The sequence below is a fragment of the Corvus hawaiiensis genome, chromosome 22 (assembly GCF_020740725.1).
Source record: "Corvus hawaiiensis isolate bCorHaw1 chromosome 22, bCorHaw1.pri.cur, whole genome shotgun sequence".
Lineage (NCBI taxonomy): Eukaryota > Metazoa > Chordata > Aves > Passeriformes > Corvidae > Corvus > Corvus hawaiiensis.
The window spans coordinates 8,325,076-8,347,901 of NC_063234.1; the positions used below are offsets into that span (position 1 = coordinate 8,325,076).

Sequence of the window (22,826 nt, forward strand, 5' to 3'; positions counted from 1 at the left end):
CTGGGATCGCAGCAAACCCCTCCTTAATGAGTGGGATCTGTCACCCTCTCTGAAAGTGAAGGATCAGGTTATCCTGGGGTGTCCCCGTGGAGCTGAAGGCATCAGCAGTGGAGCCTGGATGGAGAACAGGAGGTCCTGGTTCCCAGCCCTGAGCTCAGGCTACTGAACCACTTCCCACTCACTTGGGCCACGCACAGAGGAAAAAATCCCAATTTAACATGCTCAGTCAACATTAAAAGCATTTCCCAATAAGGAACTGATTGTTAAAATAGAAATAAAAATGAATGCAAGAAATGGAAAATATAAATAAAGATGACAAGGTACCCACTTCCAGAGCAGAGTTAGGTGTTGAAACCCTTAGTTCTCAGTGTAACAAGCAGAGCTCCACAATGAGAGCAGAGATATTGATAAGAGCTCCAGTAATTAACTGGTGACCACAACTACATCCATAGGGGATTTTACCCACCACGTGCCTCTGCTGTGATGGTTCAGCACAGCCACCTCTGCTCATTCAGGGGCTCTCTGTGGTTTACTTTCTGCCTCAGAACAGTGACCAAAACTGGCTACTAATTAGTGACTTTCTTAATAAGTTTTCTTTCTATAAGGGGAAGTGGGCCTGGGTTCACTTGCAGCCCTTCCAGCTCTTCTAAAGCCATCAAACACGAAGCAAAGCATAAATATTCACTGGTACATGTGATCTTTTGCTTTATAAACACTTAAATTGCCTAGATGTAAAGATTTCCAAGAACTAGTCTACTAATCCTGGTGTTTATATATTCCTTTTACCCTCACCTCATGGTGATACTTGGATGGAAAGTCATAAAAACCTTCAGAAGCGAGTAAATATGGACACACAGACTGTTCCTGGGACAAGAATTTATAAAGAATGACCTGCACTGGTTCACCAAATAGTTTTCTCACCCTGGAAAATTCTCCCTAAGCCTTACATTAAAGAACAAAAAAGCAAAGCATAGTCACCTTGTGAAACAAAAAGCTGTAATTTCTATTTTAATAAAGCAGAAGGACTCAGAGCCTCTTGGCATCCTCCCAAGGCTCCGGGGGGGAGGAGGGCAGTGGCTCTGTGGATGAGGAGAAACAGGTACCTGGATGAGTCTCAAGAGATAAAAGCACTTCAAGTCCCTATTTTCCCAAAGAACTTCCCCTAAACCAGCTCAAATATCCTGTGTTTGGGAAAAGGGACTAAAGGTACCCTGGAAGGGCTGAGCCTTTCCGTGGGGCTGCACGTTCCGTGTTAGACACCAGTGAAAGAAAACAGCCAAAAAGAGAATGTTGGGATGCAGAAACCTCGTACTGCTTCATTTCAGGGCCAAAGCACCTCTCTCATCCCTGTTCCAGAGAAAAGATTTGTTCTCACTGCGCCTAGAACAAGAGCTGGAAGTTTGTATCTGAAGAAGCCAAAGTATATTCCATGGTGGAAAGTAATGTGTGTTACAAGGAAAAAATACAGAAATAAAATAAAAGCTCCAAGTTAGTGAAAAATGCCCTCATCTGTTTTGCACTGGTCACCACTGGCTCTTAATTTTAAATTTTTTTGAAAAGAACTCATTTTGATAGGAATTATTCCTGTTAATAGCTGTAAGCAACAGAACAAACTGTAGTCACTGCTGGCTTAAAATACACAGTTTGGGGTTGTTTTTTCTCTGTTTGATGAAGACAGTAGATAGGAAAACTTTATAAATCCTGGGTCCAACCTTCCTGCCCCACGCTCCTCACTCCCTACAGTCCTGCCCACTGCTCCATGGACACAGGGAATATTCTCTCCCTGCAGATGTTGGGCTGGCACACCTCATCCCGCCTGGACTGCTCCAGCACCCTCTCCAGCACATCTTTTTTTGGCAGAAGTCCTAAAATTGGACACTTTGTGTTGAGGTCACCTGGTGCTCGGGGCTGGCATGGCCAAGAGCTAATGGGGAGTGTTCAGCAGTGCTGAAGGACCCAAATTTTGTTTTCCTTCCCCAGCTGGAGCTTTGCAATTCCCGCTGTGGGAGTGATGCTAGCGGGGAGCAAATGTGAAGCCGGTTGGATTGCAAAGGCAGCTGTGCTGGGAGGAACAGAAAACCTGAGCTCTGCACTTCCAACGGCCCTTGGACGCAGAACAGGATGGAGGAAGCTCTGTCTCGAGGGAGGGGTTGGGTCAGTCCTGCCTGCCCACGCCGGCTGTGCCGGAGCACGATGGAAACCCAGGGATGGCAAAGCCACCCCTCCACCCTCTTCATCCCCTCCTCACCCTCCCCTCACCACCAAAAAGGACGGTTAAAAATATAAATTAAAAAAAAAAAATTAAATTACAAATAAATAAATCAAGCCAAGAATCAAATGCAGGAGTAGCTCAGGCCTGGGCTAGTCTTGCATTTGCTTTGGGGTCGGAGGTGGAATGAGATGTGATGGGTGGGAGCAGCTTTTAGTCATGGGGTGGAGATGGGCACTAGCAGAGCACATGGCAAAACCTGCACACAGGAGAGCTCAGAACAGTACAAACAAGGCTGACAGGTGCAGATAAATCCTTCCTTGGGATCTCCTCAGTTACGAGCAAAAACCCTACAAAATTTGACATTTACTGGCCGAATTTCCTGCAGATTCTCTCTCTGCTGAATGACAAAGCCCAAGGGGCCCTGGTCTCTGTTCTACCCCTGGTCAGACTCCCCAGCTGTAATTCACCTTTGGGACCTTGTGGCAGCACCTCACTGGCAGAGGCTGCCACGGCAGCTCGTGCTTTCAGCAAAGAAGCAAAATCAGTGCATTTCTGTAGCCAACAAAAAAGGATGTGGTAAAAAAATATATATAATAAAGAAAGGAAGGAAGAAATAAAAACAGTGCCACGGGCACAATTGCCTGCAAGAAGGAGTACAGTTTGTTATATTGCTTACAATGCAGTATTTTATCCAGCCTCTTCCAGCCAGGGACCTGTAAACCGGACTCTGTTCCAAAACCTTCCTCCTCTTCCAGTTTTCTGTGCAATGTATTGGCACTGTTCTGCTGGGCTGTCAAAAAAACTGGTTTAGAGATGCAGCTCTTCAGTCAAGTTTTTGCTCCAGTTCTAACCATACCAGCTTAGCTGTGCTTTGCAACAATTAAAGAGAAAGATGATTATACTTACTGAGGGAAGAGTTTTATCAGCAGTGTCCTGCATTATTGATCAGAATGGGGTACTAAGGACAAATTCCCAGCTGTCCACATCACAGAACTTCAAAATCAGTGTTACCTGGCTCGTTCATCAGCACGGAGGTTAAGGGGCCTCAGAACAAACCCTGCAATGTCCTGGAGGGGGAACCTCCAGAGCCGGGCAAGTGCCCCCGTGATGCTGCAGGTTCGGGGATTCCTGCCCTGGGTACATCTGTATTTATACCTGGTTTGTGGACAAACTCCTCTGTCTCAGAGGCTTTCAGTTCGCTCCAGGAGTATTCACCTTACTCTAAAAAGAGCAGAGTGTTGGGAAGGGACCGGGGGGTTATGGGCAACCTGAAGGTGTCCTGACGCAGAGGGGCAGGAGGTGCAGGATTGCTGCTCAAGGCTGACAGAGCCTTGAGACGTAGTGATGGGAAGCCACCACACCTCCAGAAGCTGGGCTAAGCCTCTGATGCCCTAGGAGGGTCTTCTAACATCACATGGAGCTGTGCTATGAGCAGAGAATCCCCAGAAAATACCTGGTTTGGGGAACTGAAGTCCTAAAACAGCAGAGCGGTATCACAATAAACACCCAAAAAATAGACTGTGAAGGATGATCAAACCTGAAGTTGGATGAAAAAGGGGCTCAGCACAAAAAGATCTGAGTACACAGAAGCTCTAGGTTACATGTGAGCACCTCCAGGGTTAGAACTGATCGGTGGCACTGATTTGGGAGCAAAGCCCAGAGGCCACTGGAGACCGAGTGCTGCTGCAGAGAACTGCTTGTGTTTGATCTTTGGTCTATCCCTGTGTAAAACACATCCTTAAAGAAAAATGAAAAGAAAAGAAAAAGAAGAAAAGAGAAAGATTCTGGCAATGAACCTGAATTCTACAATGAAGTGAACCTGAAAGCAACTAGGCTAAAAATAAATGGTGTTATTTGAAGGTAGATGAGAATCCCTCCATCGCTCCTTTAGCAACTTTAGAAGGAAAAATATCCTACCAGGATAGTGTCTGAAAAACTCAGTCAAGGTTTGCCATTCGGGATGTGCTTCCCGGTCAGTAAAATGGGCTTTCCAGAGAACCAGCCATGTGCTACAGACACACACAGACAGAGAAACACACGAACGAGGAAGAAAGAACAGGAGACAAGGCCAGCGTGGGCTCCTTACCGGTGAGCGGGTCTGAGGCTGCGTGTTCATTGTTTGAGGGGCTTGAGGGTACACCAACGTGGTTGGAGCTGCATTCTGTCCTGAGGGGTAAGGAGCCTGCCAGGGAACAAGAAAAGTAAACACGAAGTGAGTGGATCCAATGATTCATCCTGAAAAACAGGAACAGAACATGTTATCAAGTGGAGTCACTGACATGGAGATAAAGATGAAAAGATTGCAATGGAGAAACCATCTCTGTCATGGATCAGCTCATCAACTCTGCCTCTCATGGTAGCAGCTTGTAGCTCTACTAGTAAGTAGCAGCTGCCTTACTCATTATTAGTCAAAGTTTACTACTATTTTGTAAGTCAGAGTTTCCACTATTTACCACCTGAGCTCCCCAAGCGCCGCGGTGGAAAACAACCCAAGGGACACATGACCCCAGCACCATGTCACCAAAACCCTGCGTGTCCAAAGCCCTGGCCACCTGTTTCCAAAAACCTTCTCTGAACCAGCTTCCAAGGAAAGCCAGAACTGTACATGACGCCAATAAATCCTCCAAAATCAGACAAACAGCAAGAAACAACCTTGAGTGTGTTTTAACAGGAGCTGCTGCTGCATTAAAGCGTTTCCAACGCAATGGAATGGCCCGAAACCGTCCCAGATGGAAGGCAGGCCATGGCTACAGGCTCTGCAAATTTTTCCTACTTCCACCCATTTCCGTGGGCTATAACAATTTATCCCACCAGATGCTCTCCCCAAGTGTTATTTGCCCAAAGTAACAATAAACTGGAGCTCTGGAGCTCTGCCGATGATGCATTTTAATGAGACATTTAGAAATAACTTTGCAGAGTGCATTTTTCCTTCTTCTTTTTGAACAAAAAAATTATAATTTACATTATTATTTTTTGAAATAGTTTATTATTGTAATGGCACAAAAACCAGCCACCAGCCTGCAACAGCCTTTGCTCTCAAGAACCATAGAATCACAGAATTGTTAATGTTGGAAAAGCTCTCTAAAATCTTCAAGTCCAACTGTGCCCCAGCACTGCCAAGGCCACCACTAAACCACGTCCCCAAGTGCCACAGCTACACATCTTTTAAACCCCTCCAGGGATGGGGACTCCACCACTGCCCTGGGCAGCTGTGCCAGGGCTGGACAGCCCTTTCAACGAAGCAGTTTTTCCCAATACCCAACCTAACCTTGGGGCCATTCCCTCTCCTCCTGTCCCTGTTCCCTGGCAGCAGAGCCCCACCCCCCCGGCTGCCCCCTCCTGTCAGGGACTTGTGCAGAGCCACAAGGTCCCCCCTGAGCCTCCTTTGCTCCAGGCTGAGCCCCTTTCCCTGCTCCCTCAGCCGCTCCTGGGGTTCCAGCCCCTTCCCAGCTCCCTTCCCTGCCCTAGACTCGCTCCAGCCCCTCCATGTCCTTCTTGTCCTGAGGGCCCCAGCACTGCCCCAGGACTGGAGGTGCCCCAGCAGGGCCAGCACAGGGGTACAATTTGCATTTGTTTTTCTGCTTTTCCATTTCTGGACTAATCACCTGCTGATAAAAATGCAACACAAGGTAAATGAAACAAATGTTTGGAAACAATTCAACCAGGAATTCCCCAATCTCCGGGGGAAAAAAAAAAAAAGGAAAAATACAATAAACACCCCCTCCCCAAAACATGGCACAGGGGACAAGGGGAATGAGCACAGCCCAAAAACAGCCCCATCCCAAAACCCAACTGCTGCAACATCTTCTATTCCTGCTCTGGGACCACACTGGAACTGCTTTTTAAAGAGCAAAACTTAGATATGACTCCACAGACACGAGGACACCGCTCCTACCACACAACTTAACTAGGCAGGACCTTCTGTTGGCTTCTGTCTCATTTTCACAGCTTTTTGGGTCAAAATGATGATAAAATATGTGTCACCAAACACATGACTACATCTTCACTGTGATCCAGGACACCAAACACACTGAGCAGGGGATTTAGCTGGACAATGTTGTTCTGGAGTTGTTTACACCGGTACAGCAGCACAGCCTCTGGTTAAAGAGCAGTTAAATGCTTTGCCCAGCTCCTGATGGCAGCAGCATCCTCTGAGGGGTGGGCAGGGCAGGTTTGCCCTGTCCCTCCTCTCCAGGAGCTCACTGATCCGATCCACTCCAGCCACCCCTTCCCTCCCTTTTCACCACTGCCAAAAACTAGTTCATGGAAACAACTAAATGGAAAGAAGACTTCTAATTTGTTTCTGAGATGACAGATGCAGCATCAACTCTTTTCCCCTTTACCTGACGCGTGATTCTGCAGGAGCTGGTGGTGTCAGTGTCGTTCCACAGTGAGTAACCCAGAGCTAAGGAGACGTGGAGAAACTCTTTTCATCCACGACCTGGAGAAGCTGTTCTGCCTTTGTCGTATCCTGCTGCTGACTTCCTGCATCTGGGATCTCTGCCCAGGGTGAGATTAAGGCTTCTTCCCCTGGAGGATCAGCACAGGTCCAGATGCTGCTGTTCATATCATGGAATCATGGAATGGTTTGGGTCGGAAGGGACTTTAATCATCTTCATCCAGTCCCACCCTGTGCCATGGGCAGAGACACCTTCCACCATTCCAGGTTGCTCCAAGCCCCATCCAGCCTGGCCTTGGACACTTCCAGGGATGCAGGGACAGCCACAGCTTCTCTGGGCACCCTGTGCCAGGCCTTCCCCACCCTCACGGGGAAGGATTTCCTCCTAATATCCAACCTAGACCTACTCTCTTTTAGTTTAAAGCCACTCTCCCTTGGATCTCTCCCACCAGCCAGCAGTGAGCCCACAGGGTAGATGGCTGTGTTGGGAAATATTATAAATAAGTAACACCAATAAATGCACCAGCTGACCACTGGCTCCTTGTGCCTCCAGCTCCACATCTCAGGAGATGAGACCTCATCCCAAACTGTTGTTCCCACAGCACCTCAGCAACAAGAGAAGAAAATATCTACTATTCCTCCCCATCTTCAGGCTCACAAAAACATCTTCTTCAGGCTTAAATTGCACGTGACAGAGCAGGGCTCTGATGTGTCTCCCAAAGGGTAAGTCAGATAGCTGATGCTGCCGCAAAGTCTGTACCCACCTCCAAAACAGCCCAATCACCCAATCCAAAGGAAATGTGAGACAAAGGGAGCACAGCTATCACTAAACCTAAAAAACCTCCTGAGTTTTAGCAGCAAAACTATAAAACAGGTATTTGGAAACACAGTGCCAAAGGCACTTCACTGGTGACATGTCACTTGTGATACTGCGACACAATCCAGGGTTAAACTTGCTTTAGTATTTAAAACCTACCAGCACGAGCACAGCACTAAGTTATAAATAAAGAAAAAAGCATATAAAGGCTTAACCAGAGGCCAGTGCAGGGTTTCTGCTATTTAGGGTTTCTGCTATTAAGGTGTCATCAGCCAAGGCAGTTTTGGACAGACGACCCCGGCGGGTGCGAGGTCACAAGCAAGGAACAAGTGCAATACAAACCCCACTGAAGACCACAAACATCACCTAAATAAACATGTTTTACAACTATTGCACAACAACAAATGCTTCTGCTCCACATGTTTCCAACCAGAGGGACGTTGCCTTAACTGGTATTTGTGTTAAAACCATAATAGGGGGAAGAAAAGGGAGGGGAAAGTGGTTTATAAACTTCTGCAGGTAGTAACTTCACATCGGCTGTGGGAGCCTGAATAAACTATCAAAGATCCAACAGAATAAATCACAGCACTCTGCTGCTTTTCATACACATCAGCTGATTAAAGCATTGCATCTATTCATCTGTAAAGGGCTTTTTTCTGTGCCAAGCAGCTAAACGGGTACAGAAAGTGAGGTGGTCACGTGCAGCCACACTGGGCTCCGTGCTCCGGGGCTGGAATGCTGAGGATGGAGTGAGGGAATGAAGAGATCAGCGAGGAAATGCTCCAAAGATCCCCCAAATAAACCCCCATGGAGGGGAAGGAAGGGAAGCAAGTACTGCTCTGCAGACAAATGTTGGTTCTGAAGCATCTAAAGGCTGGATTGAATCCCTGAAGTTCAAATAACTGCTGGAAGAGGACAGAGCGCTGCTGAGCTGCTCCACTTTGAGACAGAGGAATTTGCTTCCCTTAAAGCTCTCACCTTCCTGATTTTATATTTCAGCTGTGGCTGTTCAGGGGAGGAAGGTGATAATAGCTGAGTGTTTATGTATTCCCACAACTTGCTGGGAAAACCCTTTCTCTGGGCTGTTTCTCGAGCTGCTGCCTGTGGTAAGCAAGGAAAAATAATCACTATCAACAAAACAACTGAAAGAAGTTATTCTTAGCTCAGGCCCCGAGCTGGTTAATAAACACTGAGCCTGCAGCGTAACATGACTCCCTCAGGACTGCCTGTCCTGGGAATAAACAGGCAAAGTACACACATCAGGCTCAAAAGAGCTGAGTCACCCAGCTCTGCCTCTGGAAAATTTTTTTGGGAACAAAACTCTTCCAGCCCCAGGCAGAAAGGTGTCCCTTGCTGAGCTCGGTGGCTGGGCTGGCCGGGAAGGGGTTAATCCCTGTGGCTGATTCCCGAATCCTCTCCTGACTCAGGAAGAGGTTGCTGGGTCTATATTTACTGAAGTTACACACGAGGAGGAGAACTGGACTTGCAGCTCCAGCGCATGACCGTGAATCAGGAGCTTCGCTGCTGCTCCCATCGCTGTTGCTGTGACCTTGGGGGAGGAAACCTCACATTCCCACTCCCTTCCCAGCCCCACCACCTCGCATTCCCACTCCCTTCCCAGCCCCACCGGCACAGCCACGGCCCTGGCTCCCCCGGACACCAGCACAGAGCTTAAATCTCTTAGGAGGAATGTGACAGAGTGAGCGAAACACTTTAGAACTTACGGGGTTTTGCTGGGGCCACAGGCAGCCCCTGGCTGTCCCACAGCAGCCCCAAAGGGCCTTTTCTGGCATGGCCACAAACCATCGTGGTGCTGCAGGGAATAAAAACTACAGCCCATTGCCCAGGTGGTTTGGTATCTCGTTATATCTCATGTATCTCTGCAATAATGACGGACAGCACCCAGCTAACAACTCACCAAAGTGCCACCACACACATTTTCAAAAATATCTTGTTACTATTTTATGTCAAGGCATCAGATACCAAAAATAGGGACTGGCTGGAAACAGGATAAAACTGTTATGAGATCCATCTCTTTCCCCAAACAACACAACACCCCCAGCCCACCCCGGTGTCTCCTGCAGTGCAGGTATTTCTGCACAACACCTGCACTGATCTGTTCCCAAGCCATTCCCTGACCCGGTTAAACGCTAAATACTGATTCAACCCCCCAGCTGGGCACTCAGAGGCACAGCCAGTGTTCTTTACACCAAGGGTGCTGTCCCTAGATTTATAAATTCTTACTTATACAAGCCCCTCAGACCAAAGGCAGCTGCTCCTGGAGCAAGGTACAGGAGAGGGAGGTCATTGCACAGGAGTCTCCTCTTTATCCCTGTTTTTAATAACCAGACTTGGTTTTCCTTCCAGCTGCTGAACGATTTTCCTTGAGGAAAACCACAAAGGGAGCATGGGACTGGCTCTGTTGATGCACCAGCCCTGGAGGCTGCTTTTACAGAATTTTTCCCTGGGTAACTGGCCTGGACAGCAGGAACTTGGCCTCAGATGCAGGTGAAGAAATTCCCCAGAGCAGCAGAACCCACCACTTGGCTCACAAGTGTGGAGTGATGGTGACAGCATGGATGTGGCTTTTAGTTCTGAATCATCATTTCTTTGTGGAGCTGGGCTGGCTCTGCCCTCCCACAGCCCCAAATCCAATCACTGTGACAACTCAATCACTGCAACCCAAACAACTGCAACCCTCCAGTGAGGGAAATCTCTGGGCATTCAGCTCTGGGAAAGTAAGAGGATTATAATTTAAACCCTGTATCTTCATTTCTCCCTAATGAACACCCCGCAGGCAGCGCAGCCCGAACAGCAGCTCCTCAGGCTGCCCCCTCCTCACTCACACCTTCATTTTCCCCAAGCTTTGGTTTGTGCATGCCCTGGATTTTGAGAAAGGTGCTCAGCACAGGCTCAGTGCTGCGGGAAGCAGCTTTCCCGGGCTCCCCACAGGCAGCTGCTCCCGCTCCTGCAAAAACGCACAGAACTTCCACAGACTGAAGGCTACAGCGAGATTGTACTTTCTATCTGATGTGAAAAGCTGTGTTACTGAAGGCAGAGAAAACAGCCTCGGCCAGAGCATCCCAGAAGAGCCCAGAATCTCCTCCTCCCACAGACACGCGGCTAACGAGAGGCTCATCTTCCATCCAGGGGCTGCCTTAGGAACAGCAGCATCCAGGGCAAGGCACAAGGAAGTTACTGCTCTCCCTGTCTCCCTTACCACACTCCCAGGGGCTGCAGCAGAGACCCCTGAACACGGCACAGAGCAGCTTTTGACCTAAAATCAGTATTAGGGGACAAAATAAACAACTTTGTAATTCTGCCACCGAGCTCTGGAGATGCCCAGGACCAGCCTCAGGTACCTCCTGCCTCTGAACACAAACAGGGCAGCACCCGCTCCTGCACTTCTCCTGGACACATCTGAATGTTACCATTGTTTTGGCAACCAGATCATTCAAGCCTACTCCGCTTTTTTCCCTCCCTGGTGTGCTCTGCACTCAGTGGAACAGGCTTGGAAGCTGCTGGCAGGAAAAACTCCAGAGTGTCTGCAACATATAGATCCAGCTCATCTGCAAATATTACAGATGATAGTGGAGAAACCTGAATAATTAGATCTATTCATTTCAGCCCTTTTTTACACAGCACCCCCTCAAATAATGTATAAAGCGTATTTTCCCACTACTCCTGTGAATTATTCCAGCTTTAAAAATAGCACAACAAATTATTAAACCACTAAACAAGGACAATTTCCCTCTAAACGCTCCCAGTTTGTCTTTCATTATCACAATGATATTTCAATGATCACACACACTCTCAGATCCCTCTGCTTAAACACAAGTTCCCATTCACAGCTACATGGTCAAATATGCAGGTTGTAGGTACCCATCACACCAGGGATGCCACATTTTCTAAGCAGCTCATTTGTAAATTATCCAGAATCACTAAAATCAGCTCGTCCTCACCAGGGCACTGCTGTAAAACAAAAATACGCAGCAGTTCTACTCTGCTGCCTCTCTAAGCCAGGGCTGCTCCCCTGCAGGGTGCAACCAGCACCTGAGAAATGCTGTTTTCCTGCATATATTGGTATTTAATACCTGGAATATTCAAAGTCCCATCAAAATCAGTGACAAAAGGATCAGAGCTCTTCTCTGATACCAAACAAGTTGTGCAGATGAAGAGTTTCCACTTAAAAAACAGGATTTAGCACAATTCTGGTACGAACACTCTGCTCCTGATGGAGGGGCTGGGATGGCACCAAGGTGGGACATGGTCCAAATCTCTGCACATCGGATTTACTGGGAAGTTTTGAGGTTTGGATTTAGGTAGAGGCACAGAATAAACAGGAACTGTGACTGTTCAGTGAGTTTATTTAAATATGTAGGTTTTTTCTAAAGCTATTTCCTCAAAATGCCAGGACTGGACTCCAGGTGTCTTGACTGATTTTAGGGATTTAACAAACTGCAGACAAGTAGAAGATGCAGAGAAGAAGGAGTTGGCATCCTCACTGCCCTTCTCCTGACAAGTACACTGGTTTATTCTCTCTTTTTCCATCAGCCCAGCCTTCAGGGAATTCCTGGTGCTGGTAAATATTAACACTTTAGTGGAAGGTGTCCCTGCCCACGGCAGGGGGTGGAACAGGATGAGCTTTAAGGGTCCTCCCAACCGGAACCATCTGTGATTCTGTGATTAAGCTCAGCCTTTGAAAGGATACAAATCTCCTGACCCAGGAGGAATTACTCCTCTCTCCCCTTTGTCCTCTGCAGCAGTTTGTCTCAGGATACATCACCTGTGTCATTACCTGCCCAGCCAAATTTGTAACAACCTTTTTTATGGTTTTACATGTTTTCACATCACACATCTGAGTGGGCAAAGCAGCAAGAACAGGGAAACTGAGACCCAGCTAACACCCACAGAGCTACAGGCACTTCTCCTACTTCAACATGGCTAATGAGATTGTCTGCAAGGGAAGATGGTGGAGGAAATGCAGTTTGCTGTTCCTTGGACAAGGACTGTTTGTGCCAGGGACCACACAGACACAGGATGCACATTCTTGACCTGCTGGAGCAAGTCCTGAGGAGCCCACGGAGCTCCTCCAGGGCTGGAGCCCCTCTGGAGCCAGGCTAGGAGAGCTGGGGGTGCTCACCTGGAGAAGCTCCACGAAGACCTCAGAGCCCCTTGCAGGGCCTAAAGGGGCTCCAGGAGAGCTGGAGAGGGACTCTGGACAAGAGCCTGGAGTGCCAGGACAAGGGGGAATGGCTCCCACTGCCAGAGAGCAGGGTTAGGTGGGATATTGGGAAGGGATTGTTCCCTGGGAGGGTGGGGAGGCCCTGGCACAGGGTGCCCAGAGCAGCTGGGGCTGTGGGCCTGGAAGTGCCCAAGGCCAGGCTGGATGGGGCTTGGAGCAACCTGGGACAGTGGAAGGTGTGGGACTGGATGAGCTTTAAGGTCCCTCCAACCCAAACCATTCGGGGTTTCAGTGATTCTCTCCTCAGCTCTACAGGGTGTACCCGTCCCTCACCACAGTGCAAAGGCAGACAGAACACCCAGCCTGTGGGAGGAAAGAATCATCTTCCTCCTTCCCACATAAGGCTCCAGCCCATCAGCCCACGCTGGACTCCAGGCCGCAGCGAGGACCCAGAGTGAAAGACTGAACCCCAGTCTGATTCTGAGCCGTGGGGCTGGACAGGTGTCCTGCTGGTGGCTGCTCCCTCCCTAAGCCACTTTTAAATCCATCAGCGTGGAATCTGCTGCTAAAGAAGGCCTGAGGCCATGGATAACATCACAGGAAACCATTCCATAACATCTGGAAACGCTGCTATGGCTTCACTTGGCTCCTTACTGAGGCTGAACTGCCTGGCCCTGCCCAGGCTGCAGAGACACCCTTGAGTTCACAGAGCGCCTTTCACTTGTTCTGTAAAACTGCCTCCCATTGTAACAAAAACATGGACTTTGAGGATAAATACTTGTTCTCAGGAACACAACCCCAACCAGCCAAGACCCTACTCCACATCAAAACAGCATCAGCAGCTTTGCAGCTTTCCTCCTATTTTCTTCCAAAAGCCAACAAGAAGCTCCAAAAATGTGTCACCTGGTATCTCTGAGGATGTTTCCATCCTTGGAGATGCTGAGAACCCAACGGGAGGTGGCCCAGACTTACCTGCTCCAGCTGATCCAGCTCGGAGCAGGCACTTGGACCTGATGATCCCAGGTCTCTTCCAACCTTCACCTGTTTGAGCTGATGGCAGCACTCAGATAAAAATATTCAAGTTTTACACGGAAGCCCAGAAATACCCTACATATAAAGTGTCTGAATTTGCTCAAAGTTAAAACAATTCAATAAATTACGGGTTTCTAATGGCACCATAAGGAGGATCTGTGGAGAACACAGGCACAGCCCTTCCAGGCTGCAGGAGTGGAATTACGGCTCCACCACCTCTGGTGGTTCAACGGAAAGCAGCACGGTGAGAGCTCAGCTGGCAGGAGAACCAGGCTGTTCATGGATTCAGAGCCTCACCTCTGGAATGTGGCTGTTCCTGCTGCAGGTTAAACAGCCCCAGAGGTTATTCCTCTGTTTCCCAGTCTGACACAACAGCTAACGGTGGGCTCCAGTAACTCCAGGGCTCCATCTCCCCGATTTCTCTGGCTGCAGAGATATTTCATGCCCTCTGTGCTTACAAAACGCAGACTGTGTAAAGCACTGACTTTTGTGCTGACTCTGGTGCTTTATGGAACACATGGTGTTTGTTTAAAAACTGTGTATTTTCTGGAGCATGCAAGATAACATCCATTAAATTGCATGGAACAGAAGGTACTATTACAGAAGGAATTCCAGAATTGAAATTATTAAATGTAAGAAAATGGCAAATTGCCTCGTATTGTTATATTATGAATAAAAATGTGGTTCAACAAGTGGCAAAGTCTGAAAAGCACCAAAATAAAGCCCACGGCACATGACTGTGAGAACAGAAAATGCACACGGAAGGGTACTGAAGAAAGGGACCTGGAGAATTTTTAAACATCCACAGAGAAGTTTGATTTTCTACTAAAAATGCTGTTTCATTCCCCCCCCCAAACCAAGTTACTGGCAAGTTTAAAAGTGCTTTTGATTCCAAATAATCTCACACGCCAAACAAAGCCGCTTCCGCTCGCACACGCAGCCAGGATGTGCCGTGTGGCCAAGACACCCACTGAGAGCTTTCCCTTTCCCAATCCCTGCGCTTGCACGGGGTGGAAGGGCCAGGGAACACTCGGAGCCAGGTCACGGCTACTCCTGGGAGGAAAAGCTCAAGCAGCAGTAGAGAAACTCTCTCCCCACTGGGCAAACCAGACCACTTGGAGAAGGATTAAACACACCTCTCAGAGCAGGAATTTTTTACAATACACCCCCTGGAGTGCCAGGACAAGGGGGAATGGCTTCCCACTGCCAGAGGGAAGGGTCAGATGGGGGATATTGGGATGGAATTCCTCCTTGGGAGTGCGGGCAGGCCCTGGCACAGGGTGCCCAGAGCAGCTGTGGCTGTCCCTGGATCCCTGGAAGTGTCCGAGGCCAGGCTGGATGGGGCTTGAAGCAGCCTGGGACAGTGGAAGGTGTCCCTGCCCATGGCATGGGGTGGGACAGGACGAGATTAAAGTCCTTTCCAACTCAAACCATCCTGGGATTCTATGATAGGATTCTATGAGGCAGATATGGGGTGGGTCTAAAGCCAGACCTAGTCCTAACTAGACTCAATATTTGTGCTGTAATCTTTTCTTTGCACATGTATATGAGAAAATTGTAATGGGTTTTCCTTTCTCTCCTTTCCTTGCTAGAAAAAAAAAGAATTAAAGGCTCTTTCTAGTCCTTCTTAAGTGCACAAATACTAAGACTAATTGATACATCCCTCCTACATTGCGCCCTATGAAAGCCAACTGCTTCCAAGGTTAAATAATTAAAATTAATAGTGTTAATCAGCATTTGAAGCTACATTATGCCTTCCCAACTCTCCCTTCCTGCAGCTCTTACACCCGGATGCTCTTCCAAATTAGAAGACACCCATGAAGCCGAGCATCCCCACACAAAGGCACCCTGAAGCCCAAAGGCACCGAGACACAAGACATGTTTGATGTTTCCAGCCAGATTTGCCCAGATTTAACTTAATGAGGTAAAAAGCACAGTAATGAACCAAAAATAATGAAATACATTCTAGGAGGAAATATTCCCAGCATTATTAACCCAATCAAAAACCTCCTAATCCTATTACGAACCAGCGGGTTCAGCTGCACTTCGAGCAGGTCTTGAACACAAAGGCCAAAAGAAGATTACACTTCTGGATTTATCAGCTATTAAATAACTCGCAGTTTCAAATCTCCACCTGCAGTCACATATTCCTGCAAGCCTGGAATTAGCAAAATGCATTGGCAATGTGCTGGGATGAAGCCTGACCTGGATGTACAAGGAAGCACAAGGAAAGAAGTGAGAAGGACGAGAGGTCAAACTCTTGACTGGTCAGAAAAAAATTCCATTACTACACATTAACCTGGTTATTTAGGCAGGTTTCTTGTTCACAAAATACTATCAGGAGTTGTTTAAATTTGCTTTATTCTCATTATGTGGAATGGACAGAAGATCCAAGAAACTGGAATATGCTGCTTGGAGGAGCAGCACAAACAGGCAACATTTCCCCTCATCTGGTCCAGCACCAACTTCTTCATTTATATAAGGAGAGTTTAATCTTTCATTCTTTGTCTACACCATGAATAAATATCCTGACTGACAACCATACGAGTTACAGGACAAGTTACCACTCTGGGTGGTTTTAAGCAGCAGGGAATTGGCTATAACTGCACCTTACACAAAACAAGGAGGTTCCTACACAGAGAAGTTCTCTGGGGGAAGAGTTCCCTGCAAAGCTTAGAGACCAGCTCAGATCACAGGATGCACAACGGTGCTCTTGAACACAGAAAATTATGGACAGAGGGTTTATCTGAATGAGACAATAAAACTGGGAGCCCCTGGTGATCCAGGGGCATTGGAGGTTTATTATCTGATTTTATGCCAACTATTTCCTCCTAGCAAACCACATGTGGACCCAAATAATGAGGAATCACGGAGCTGGAAGGGATCCACAAGGATCATCCAGTCCAGCCCCTGGCCCTGCACAGACACCCCAACAACCCCACCCTGGGCACCCCTGGCAGCGCTGCCCAAACGCTCCTGGAGCTCTGGCAGCCTCGGGGCCGTGCCCATTCCCTGGGGAGCCTGGGCAGTGCCCAGCACCCTCTGGGGGAAGAACCTTTCCTGATATCCAACCTAAACTCCCCTGGCACAGGTCCAGCTGCTCTCTCAGTCCTGTCCCTGGTCACCAGAATTTGGGGGAAGATAAATTTGACATGTAGCAATCAGACTCCAAAGGCAGCTGCCTCCAACACGAAGAGAGAACAAGGAGTAACACTCCCCACGTCCCAGGACACCTGACTGACCACACAGTACCAGTAAGGGTGAGGTTACAATTAAATTACATCCCTCCTTCTGTTCCGACCCCTTAATAAACATCCCTTTATTAAAAGCATCTCAAATTGGGCTACAGAAGATGGAAGCATCGAATAAACATCATGGTTCTAACAGGATTATTCCAGCTCCTGTAGAAAGGATCCAAGATCATAAAAGAGGGGCTTGGGGATTGCCTAGTAAACATGCCACAGATGGCAGGCAGATTTGCTTCCTGGCACACATTCCCAGACCTGAAGGTACCAAGGAATGTCTCCCTGCTATTACAAACACTAATTTAACGATGGTGACATTTTTGAGGACCAGAATGAGACCACAAAACTCTCTTCGCTTCAGGCACAGAACCAGATGGTAACAAGTTTCAGCTGGTACAATCTGTTCTGGATTTAAATCAGCCACCTAAAAGTCAAGGTCTCCGTGCACCAAGATCCAAAGAATTCAGCCCTCTTGCACTTTTGTTCACTTGGGAGTATCTCAACCTTTTTAGGAGCAGGTGAGGGATGTCTACAGCTACAACAGCTCCAGAGGAAGGTCCCCATCAGTGCTGTGGGATCCTCTGCTCCCCAGGCGCTCCAGCATTCCAGCCCATTCCAAGAGGCAGCCGTGGGCAGGCAGCGCCGATCTGCTCAGTGCACAGCGTGTTCTTAATGAGGGCTGAAGCTTTCCCTGATTACAGAGGAAATTCCTGGCAATTTGCTCCAAGTGTGGTCGCTTGGTGCTTCCAAACTGTGGGCCTGGACTAAAAGAATCCCTCAGCATCCCACTGGAGCCCGCAGTTCCAAAGCTGAGGCAGAGAAAGCCACGAGTCTTTTCCAAACCACTCACCCTCACATGCCAGAACCCACTGCACTTGTTCCTTGGGATCCTCCAAAACACTCCCAGGTCACGAGAGGGATGGAAAGAGGGATGGAACTGTCTTCTCCTGGTGCCCTGAGCTCTGCACGCTGCCTCTGGAGGAACCTTCTCCTCCTCTGTTCTCTCCGTGGACAGAGGGAAGCTCTTTCCTGCGGCTCCCAGCCTAGCTACTCTGGAAGTGCTTCCCTTTCCCATTACCCCATCCTACCATGGCTGCCCCATCCATCGGTGTAAGGCACAGCTGGAGTGGGGCAGACTTGCAGCGCTTCAGCTGCTCTCTGTTAAGGGCTCTGGGAATGCTCTCGGCCTGCTCTGGATTCTCCCATCCATCACAGGATGGTGACCGACTGTCAATCCAGGCCCTGGATTACAGGGGATAACCTGCTCTGCTCCTTTTCCAATGGCTTCTCCTTTCCTCTGCACACTGAGAAAGGGAATTGCGTCAAACCAGCCCCTTCTGCAGCCTCAAGCCAGGAGAGGAGGCAGAGGGGCCATGCCCCTCCTCTCCCTGTCAGAACGAGGGAAAAACATGCAAAACCCAACAGGAATATGAAATTTTATGTACTTGGGGCCACATCTGGCCATAACATCGCTGCGGCAGCATGTGCTGTGCATTCCCCTGCACCAGAGTTCAGCACATTCCCGGGAGCAGCACTATGATTTCAAGGCCCTGGAATTTGGGAAGCAGAGACGCTGCCTCCTGCTGCAAAGACGGGGCTGTGGGACAGCTCCACACAGCTGCCAAGATCTCCTCAGTGTGCTGCACAAACTCATCCTGAAGGGCAGCAGAGTGCCGGGGGGCGTCCGTCAGGAAAGCTCTCAGAGGAAGCGGAACAGGGAGCCGTGCTCGTTTGGGCTACGTCAGATGGAAAAGGTGGAGGAGTGAGAGAAAGGGCCACCCAACCACAGCACCAGCTGCTTCTGTCTGTTTAAATAAAGCAAAAGGAAAGCAAACAAAGGCACAAGGTTCACTTGCACCTGACTTCTCAGGTTAAATACCCCACACATTCCCTGATCCCTGGTTCCCAAACTCTCCCTTTCAGACCACTCAGCACGATGCCATCATCTCACCACACACAACTTACAGTGAACTGCTCCAGCTCCCGGAGCTCTGGTAAGGCACAGCAATTCCTTTTATCACTTACTAGAATTCAAGGTATTACCTCATCTCCCAGCCCTCAGACGTACAGATGCACAGAAGAATATTCAGAATTTAAATTTACTCAAATCTCTGATAGTTCAGGGGTACAGGAAACTTTCCCTGGGAACAGGTTGTTGTGGAAGGCTTTGATCCCTTTTCAAGCCTTTCTGGTGTCCCAAGTGCAAGCACCTGCATTTTGGTTCTTTGCAGAATCCCAGAAGGTTTGGGTTGGATCAGCTTGTTCCATGGGCAGGGACGCCTTCCACCAGACCAGGCTGCTCCAAGACCTGTCCAACCTGGCATCACCACCCAACCTTCACCCAAAGGAAAGGGCTCCTGAGAGGAGCCCCGGCAGTGCCGACACCAGCTGGGGATGAGCAGGAACCATTTGTGCTGCTCCACTGCCAAATCCCACCTTGGCACGAATCACCTGGGGAAAAGCTCTGCAGACCCCAGTCCTCTCTGGCCCCAAAGCCCACAGTGCCTGAAGCTTCATCTGCCTCGTAACCCTGATCTTGCTGCTCCTCCCTGTCCCTCAGCACACAACGGCTGGCTCCACAGAGTGGGAGCACCCTCCGGAGCCCCTGAGGGCCCTCAGCTGCCACAGAGGCTCTGACGTCACTCCAGCAGCACGGCAGGGACACAAGCTGACCCTCACTTCCAAGAGCCAGAGGAACAGGAAAGCAGCATTTTCCAGCTGGCTGGAGATTTGGCACAGAGCCCACTTGCTATGGATGCACTGACTCAACAGGAAAATATTAAGGGAAGAAAAGAAATCCCTTGATTAGAATAAAGAGGCTGCCCAGAATGTTCTCTTCTTCCCCTCTCCTCTGCCACACGAGTAGCTTCCCTGTGTTGGTGAGGTTTACCAGGAAGGAATGTCTTGATCCATGACAAAAGCCAGGCAGCATCTGAAGGTTTGCTCTGCAACCCTGCTGTGCCCTCCCTGTTCTGTGAGCCTCAGTCCTCAGCCCAGAGCCTTTACTTCCAACAGCCATGCAGCAGGAGTGCAAGGAACAGCTCCAACACCACTAATGCCTGCAGGAGACACTTCAGCCTCTCATTCCCCACTCCATGGAGGATGAGCATCTGCACATTCACAAACACAACCACAAGTTTCCACTTTCCCCGTCATGTTTTATCTAAAACGTGCATCATTCAGGTGAAGTGCTCCTTCCATGACCTCTTTCCAGGCATCTCCCTGGCTGGAAGGTCAGCTGCAGTTTAATGTTTCAGAGGCTGGCAGGGGGGCTTGGATCCACTCGAGGTTCTCCCCATCACCTCCTCATTCTCAACCCACCCTCGGCCTCTCATCCTGCACCCCCTGCTCATAACAAACCCACTCTCCTTAACAGCTGACCTGCTCAGGCCTTCCTGCTTGATCCACACAAGTAGAAATTAATCAAGAGCAAAGGGAACATCAGGCTTTCCTCCATCTCACACCTCATTCTTTACACATCCCACCTTCCCCACCTCAGTATCTTTTATCTCTCTTTTTTTCTCACCCCATTACCTGCTTCTTTTGCCCCCTCCTTTTTCAGATTAAGCTTCTCCACTCTCAAGTCAGCCCTGCAGAATATTTATCTAACAGAGGCTACAAAGAGACCAATTCATTCCACGTATCTCACTAAACTATTTCTCCATTCTTATTCTAACTCCCATTTATCTCTTGTTCTGGACTTTTCTGTAACCAGCCCTTTGTCTCATCTCTTTTATGAGCAATCATTTGTGCAACTCATTTTCCTGACCCATTTCTTAGAATTACCAAACTGCACCACCTTGTACAAAACGCCCCATGGAAAATCCCTGACGGATGACAGAGGGCACTTTTAGGGTCTGGGAGTCAGGTCATGCCCCAAACTGCCTGATCCAGCAGCAAAACACATTCCTCCTCATCAATGATTATTTTCTCTAATTTTTCAAGTTGCTTTTAGTTTCTGTTACAGACTCCACAAGGAACTAATGTCTAATAAACTTGTATTTAATTGGTGTGCTAATCTAAGTGCTGCAAGGTTCAAGCCACACCCTTTATCCACTTTATTTCTACACTGGTCACAGACAACACAACTCAGTTAATTGCTGAGCAGAGAAGCTGAGAATGGGACAAGAGGAAAAGGGGGAGGCTGGGAATGCTCTGCTCCAACGCCAGGTCTTACCTGTGAGAGCCCAGGGGACGATGCATGTCCCGGTGGCGTTGCAGCAAGATTTGGGTGTCCCTTATTTATTTCATGTGCAGTGTAAGGGGATGGGGCAGGAGGACCCGGTTGTCTTGCTACTTGTGTTACCTGTGTGGAGATAAACTGTTAGTAAAACATTACATTAGTAATCAGTCTGCAGAGACTCCACTGTACATATCTAGAGAGTTAAAATAATATGTATTTATCTAAGTGAAACACTGCACAAGTTATTTAACTATTTATGCAATTTAGGAAAACGTAGAAGGATCAAAAAATCAGAGCACCAGCTGGAGTCACTGGTGGAAATGTGTTGGATCCCTCTGCCTTCTGGCCTGGGACCTTCTGATCTCTCCATGAGAAGCCATATCAAAAATATTGGGATTTTGCAAGGGGATACACATTACCACCAACAAAGTAAGGGGGAAATTTGCATATTCCCCTCCAAAAAGGAAAAATAAAGGGCTGCAGAGAGTCCGTGGTATCTGCAGGGCTTGCCACAAGCAAGGAATGAAATAGCAAAGCAATTCTTGCATATGTTTATCTCCTTTCTCAGCTTCTATTAAAAATACTCAACAAAACACATTAAACAAAACATTAGAAAAATGTTTCCATGGCACACAAATATTTGCTCCACTGTACTATCTCTATGATGGAACTGTTTTAAATAATTTTATAGAGTGGCTATAGTAAAAAAAGGAGAATCAAAGAAAAAAAGAGTCACATAACTATTGGGTGACACCACCAGCAGTTCAACACAATCAAATTTTGGCATATTGGGTTAAAACTCACACTACTGAAATTTGGCATTTGCTTCTCACTGACCTTTTCTCATTTATTTGTTTGCTGAGAAGCACCACTTAATCATGAAATGGTTTGGGTTGGAAGGGACCTTAAAGCCCATCCAGTCCCACCCCTGACATGGACAGGGACTCCTCCCACTGTCCCAGGCTGCTCCAAGCCCCAATGTCCAGCCTGGCCTTGGGCACTGCCAGGGATCCAGGGGCAGCCACAGCGGCTCTGGGCACCCTGTGCCAGGGGCTCAGCACCCTCACAGGGAAGGATTTCCTCCCAATATCCCATCTAACATTCCTCTGTCTGAGCTAAAGGCACCCGAAGCCCACAGGTCATGGCACCGTGCAGGCCAACGTGTGCATGACTGTCCCTAGCAGGGTAAAGAGGGCAGAAGGAAATTCCTGGCTGCTTTAATGGAGCATTAGCTCCAAGCTCCCAGAGAGCAGAAGTCACGGAGTTCACCACTTAAATGCTTTTTCCAAGTCACTTTATTGCACTCAGAGTGTCCACGCCTGTCGTTACAGTTCCTAAACCACCACAGCAGCTGCGCCAGCACCGAAATCCCAAGAAATCACAACGTGCAACAGCTCCGGGCTTGGGAATGGGCCAGGACCCTTCACTGTGGGAAGATTTACAGCCCCCAAGTGCTCATCAGAGGAAAGGGTGGGTCAGTCACAGAACCTGTGATCATCCTCTGTCCCCAACTGGATCCTTCCCTTTGCCAGGGATGAATCATCTCTTTTTTGGGCTGATCTCTCTTGGCAGGTGTGCGCACGCAGCCTCGGCTGAATCAGAGCCAGCCTAACAGAGAGCTCCATAAAACCTTCCACAGCCCATCCCTGAGAAAATTAAAGTCTCTTCCACGACTCCTGTGTCAACCCTGAGAGAGCTGTCACGTCAGCCGTGCAGCACTCAGTGCTTAGAAGCGACTATGGATCATGATGGA

The 22,826-nt window shown here is 48.5% G+C and overlaps 1 protein-coding gene across 16 annotated transcripts in view; it reads right to left on the reverse strand.

Moving 5' to 3' along the window:
* Nucleotides 1-22,826, reverse strand: part of EIF4G3 (eukaryotic translation initiation factor 4 gamma 3) — a 141,768-nt gene that overhangs the window by 70,858 nt on the left and 48,084 nt on the right. For 7 of the 16 annotated variants that reach the window (XM_048326453.1, XM_048326450.1, XM_048326449.1 and 4 more), the window contains exons 3-5: nucleotides 21,068-21,211; nucleotides 4,299-4,394; nucleotides 2,889-3,002 (exon numbers count right to left, since the gene is read on the reverse strand). In XM_048326453.1, coding sequence (XP_048182410.1) covers nucleotides 2,889-3,002; nucleotides 4,299-4,328 — 144 coding nt within the window. In that variant the 5' untranslated portion in view covers nucleotides 4,329-4,394; nucleotides 21,068-21,211. The remainder of the gene's footprint in view (nucleotides 1-2,888; nucleotides 3,003-4,298; nucleotides 4,395-21,067; nucleotides 21,212-22,826) is intronic. The other 9 variants (XM_048326460.1, XM_048326458.1, XM_048326456.1 and 6 more) reach the window with 5 other exon arrangements.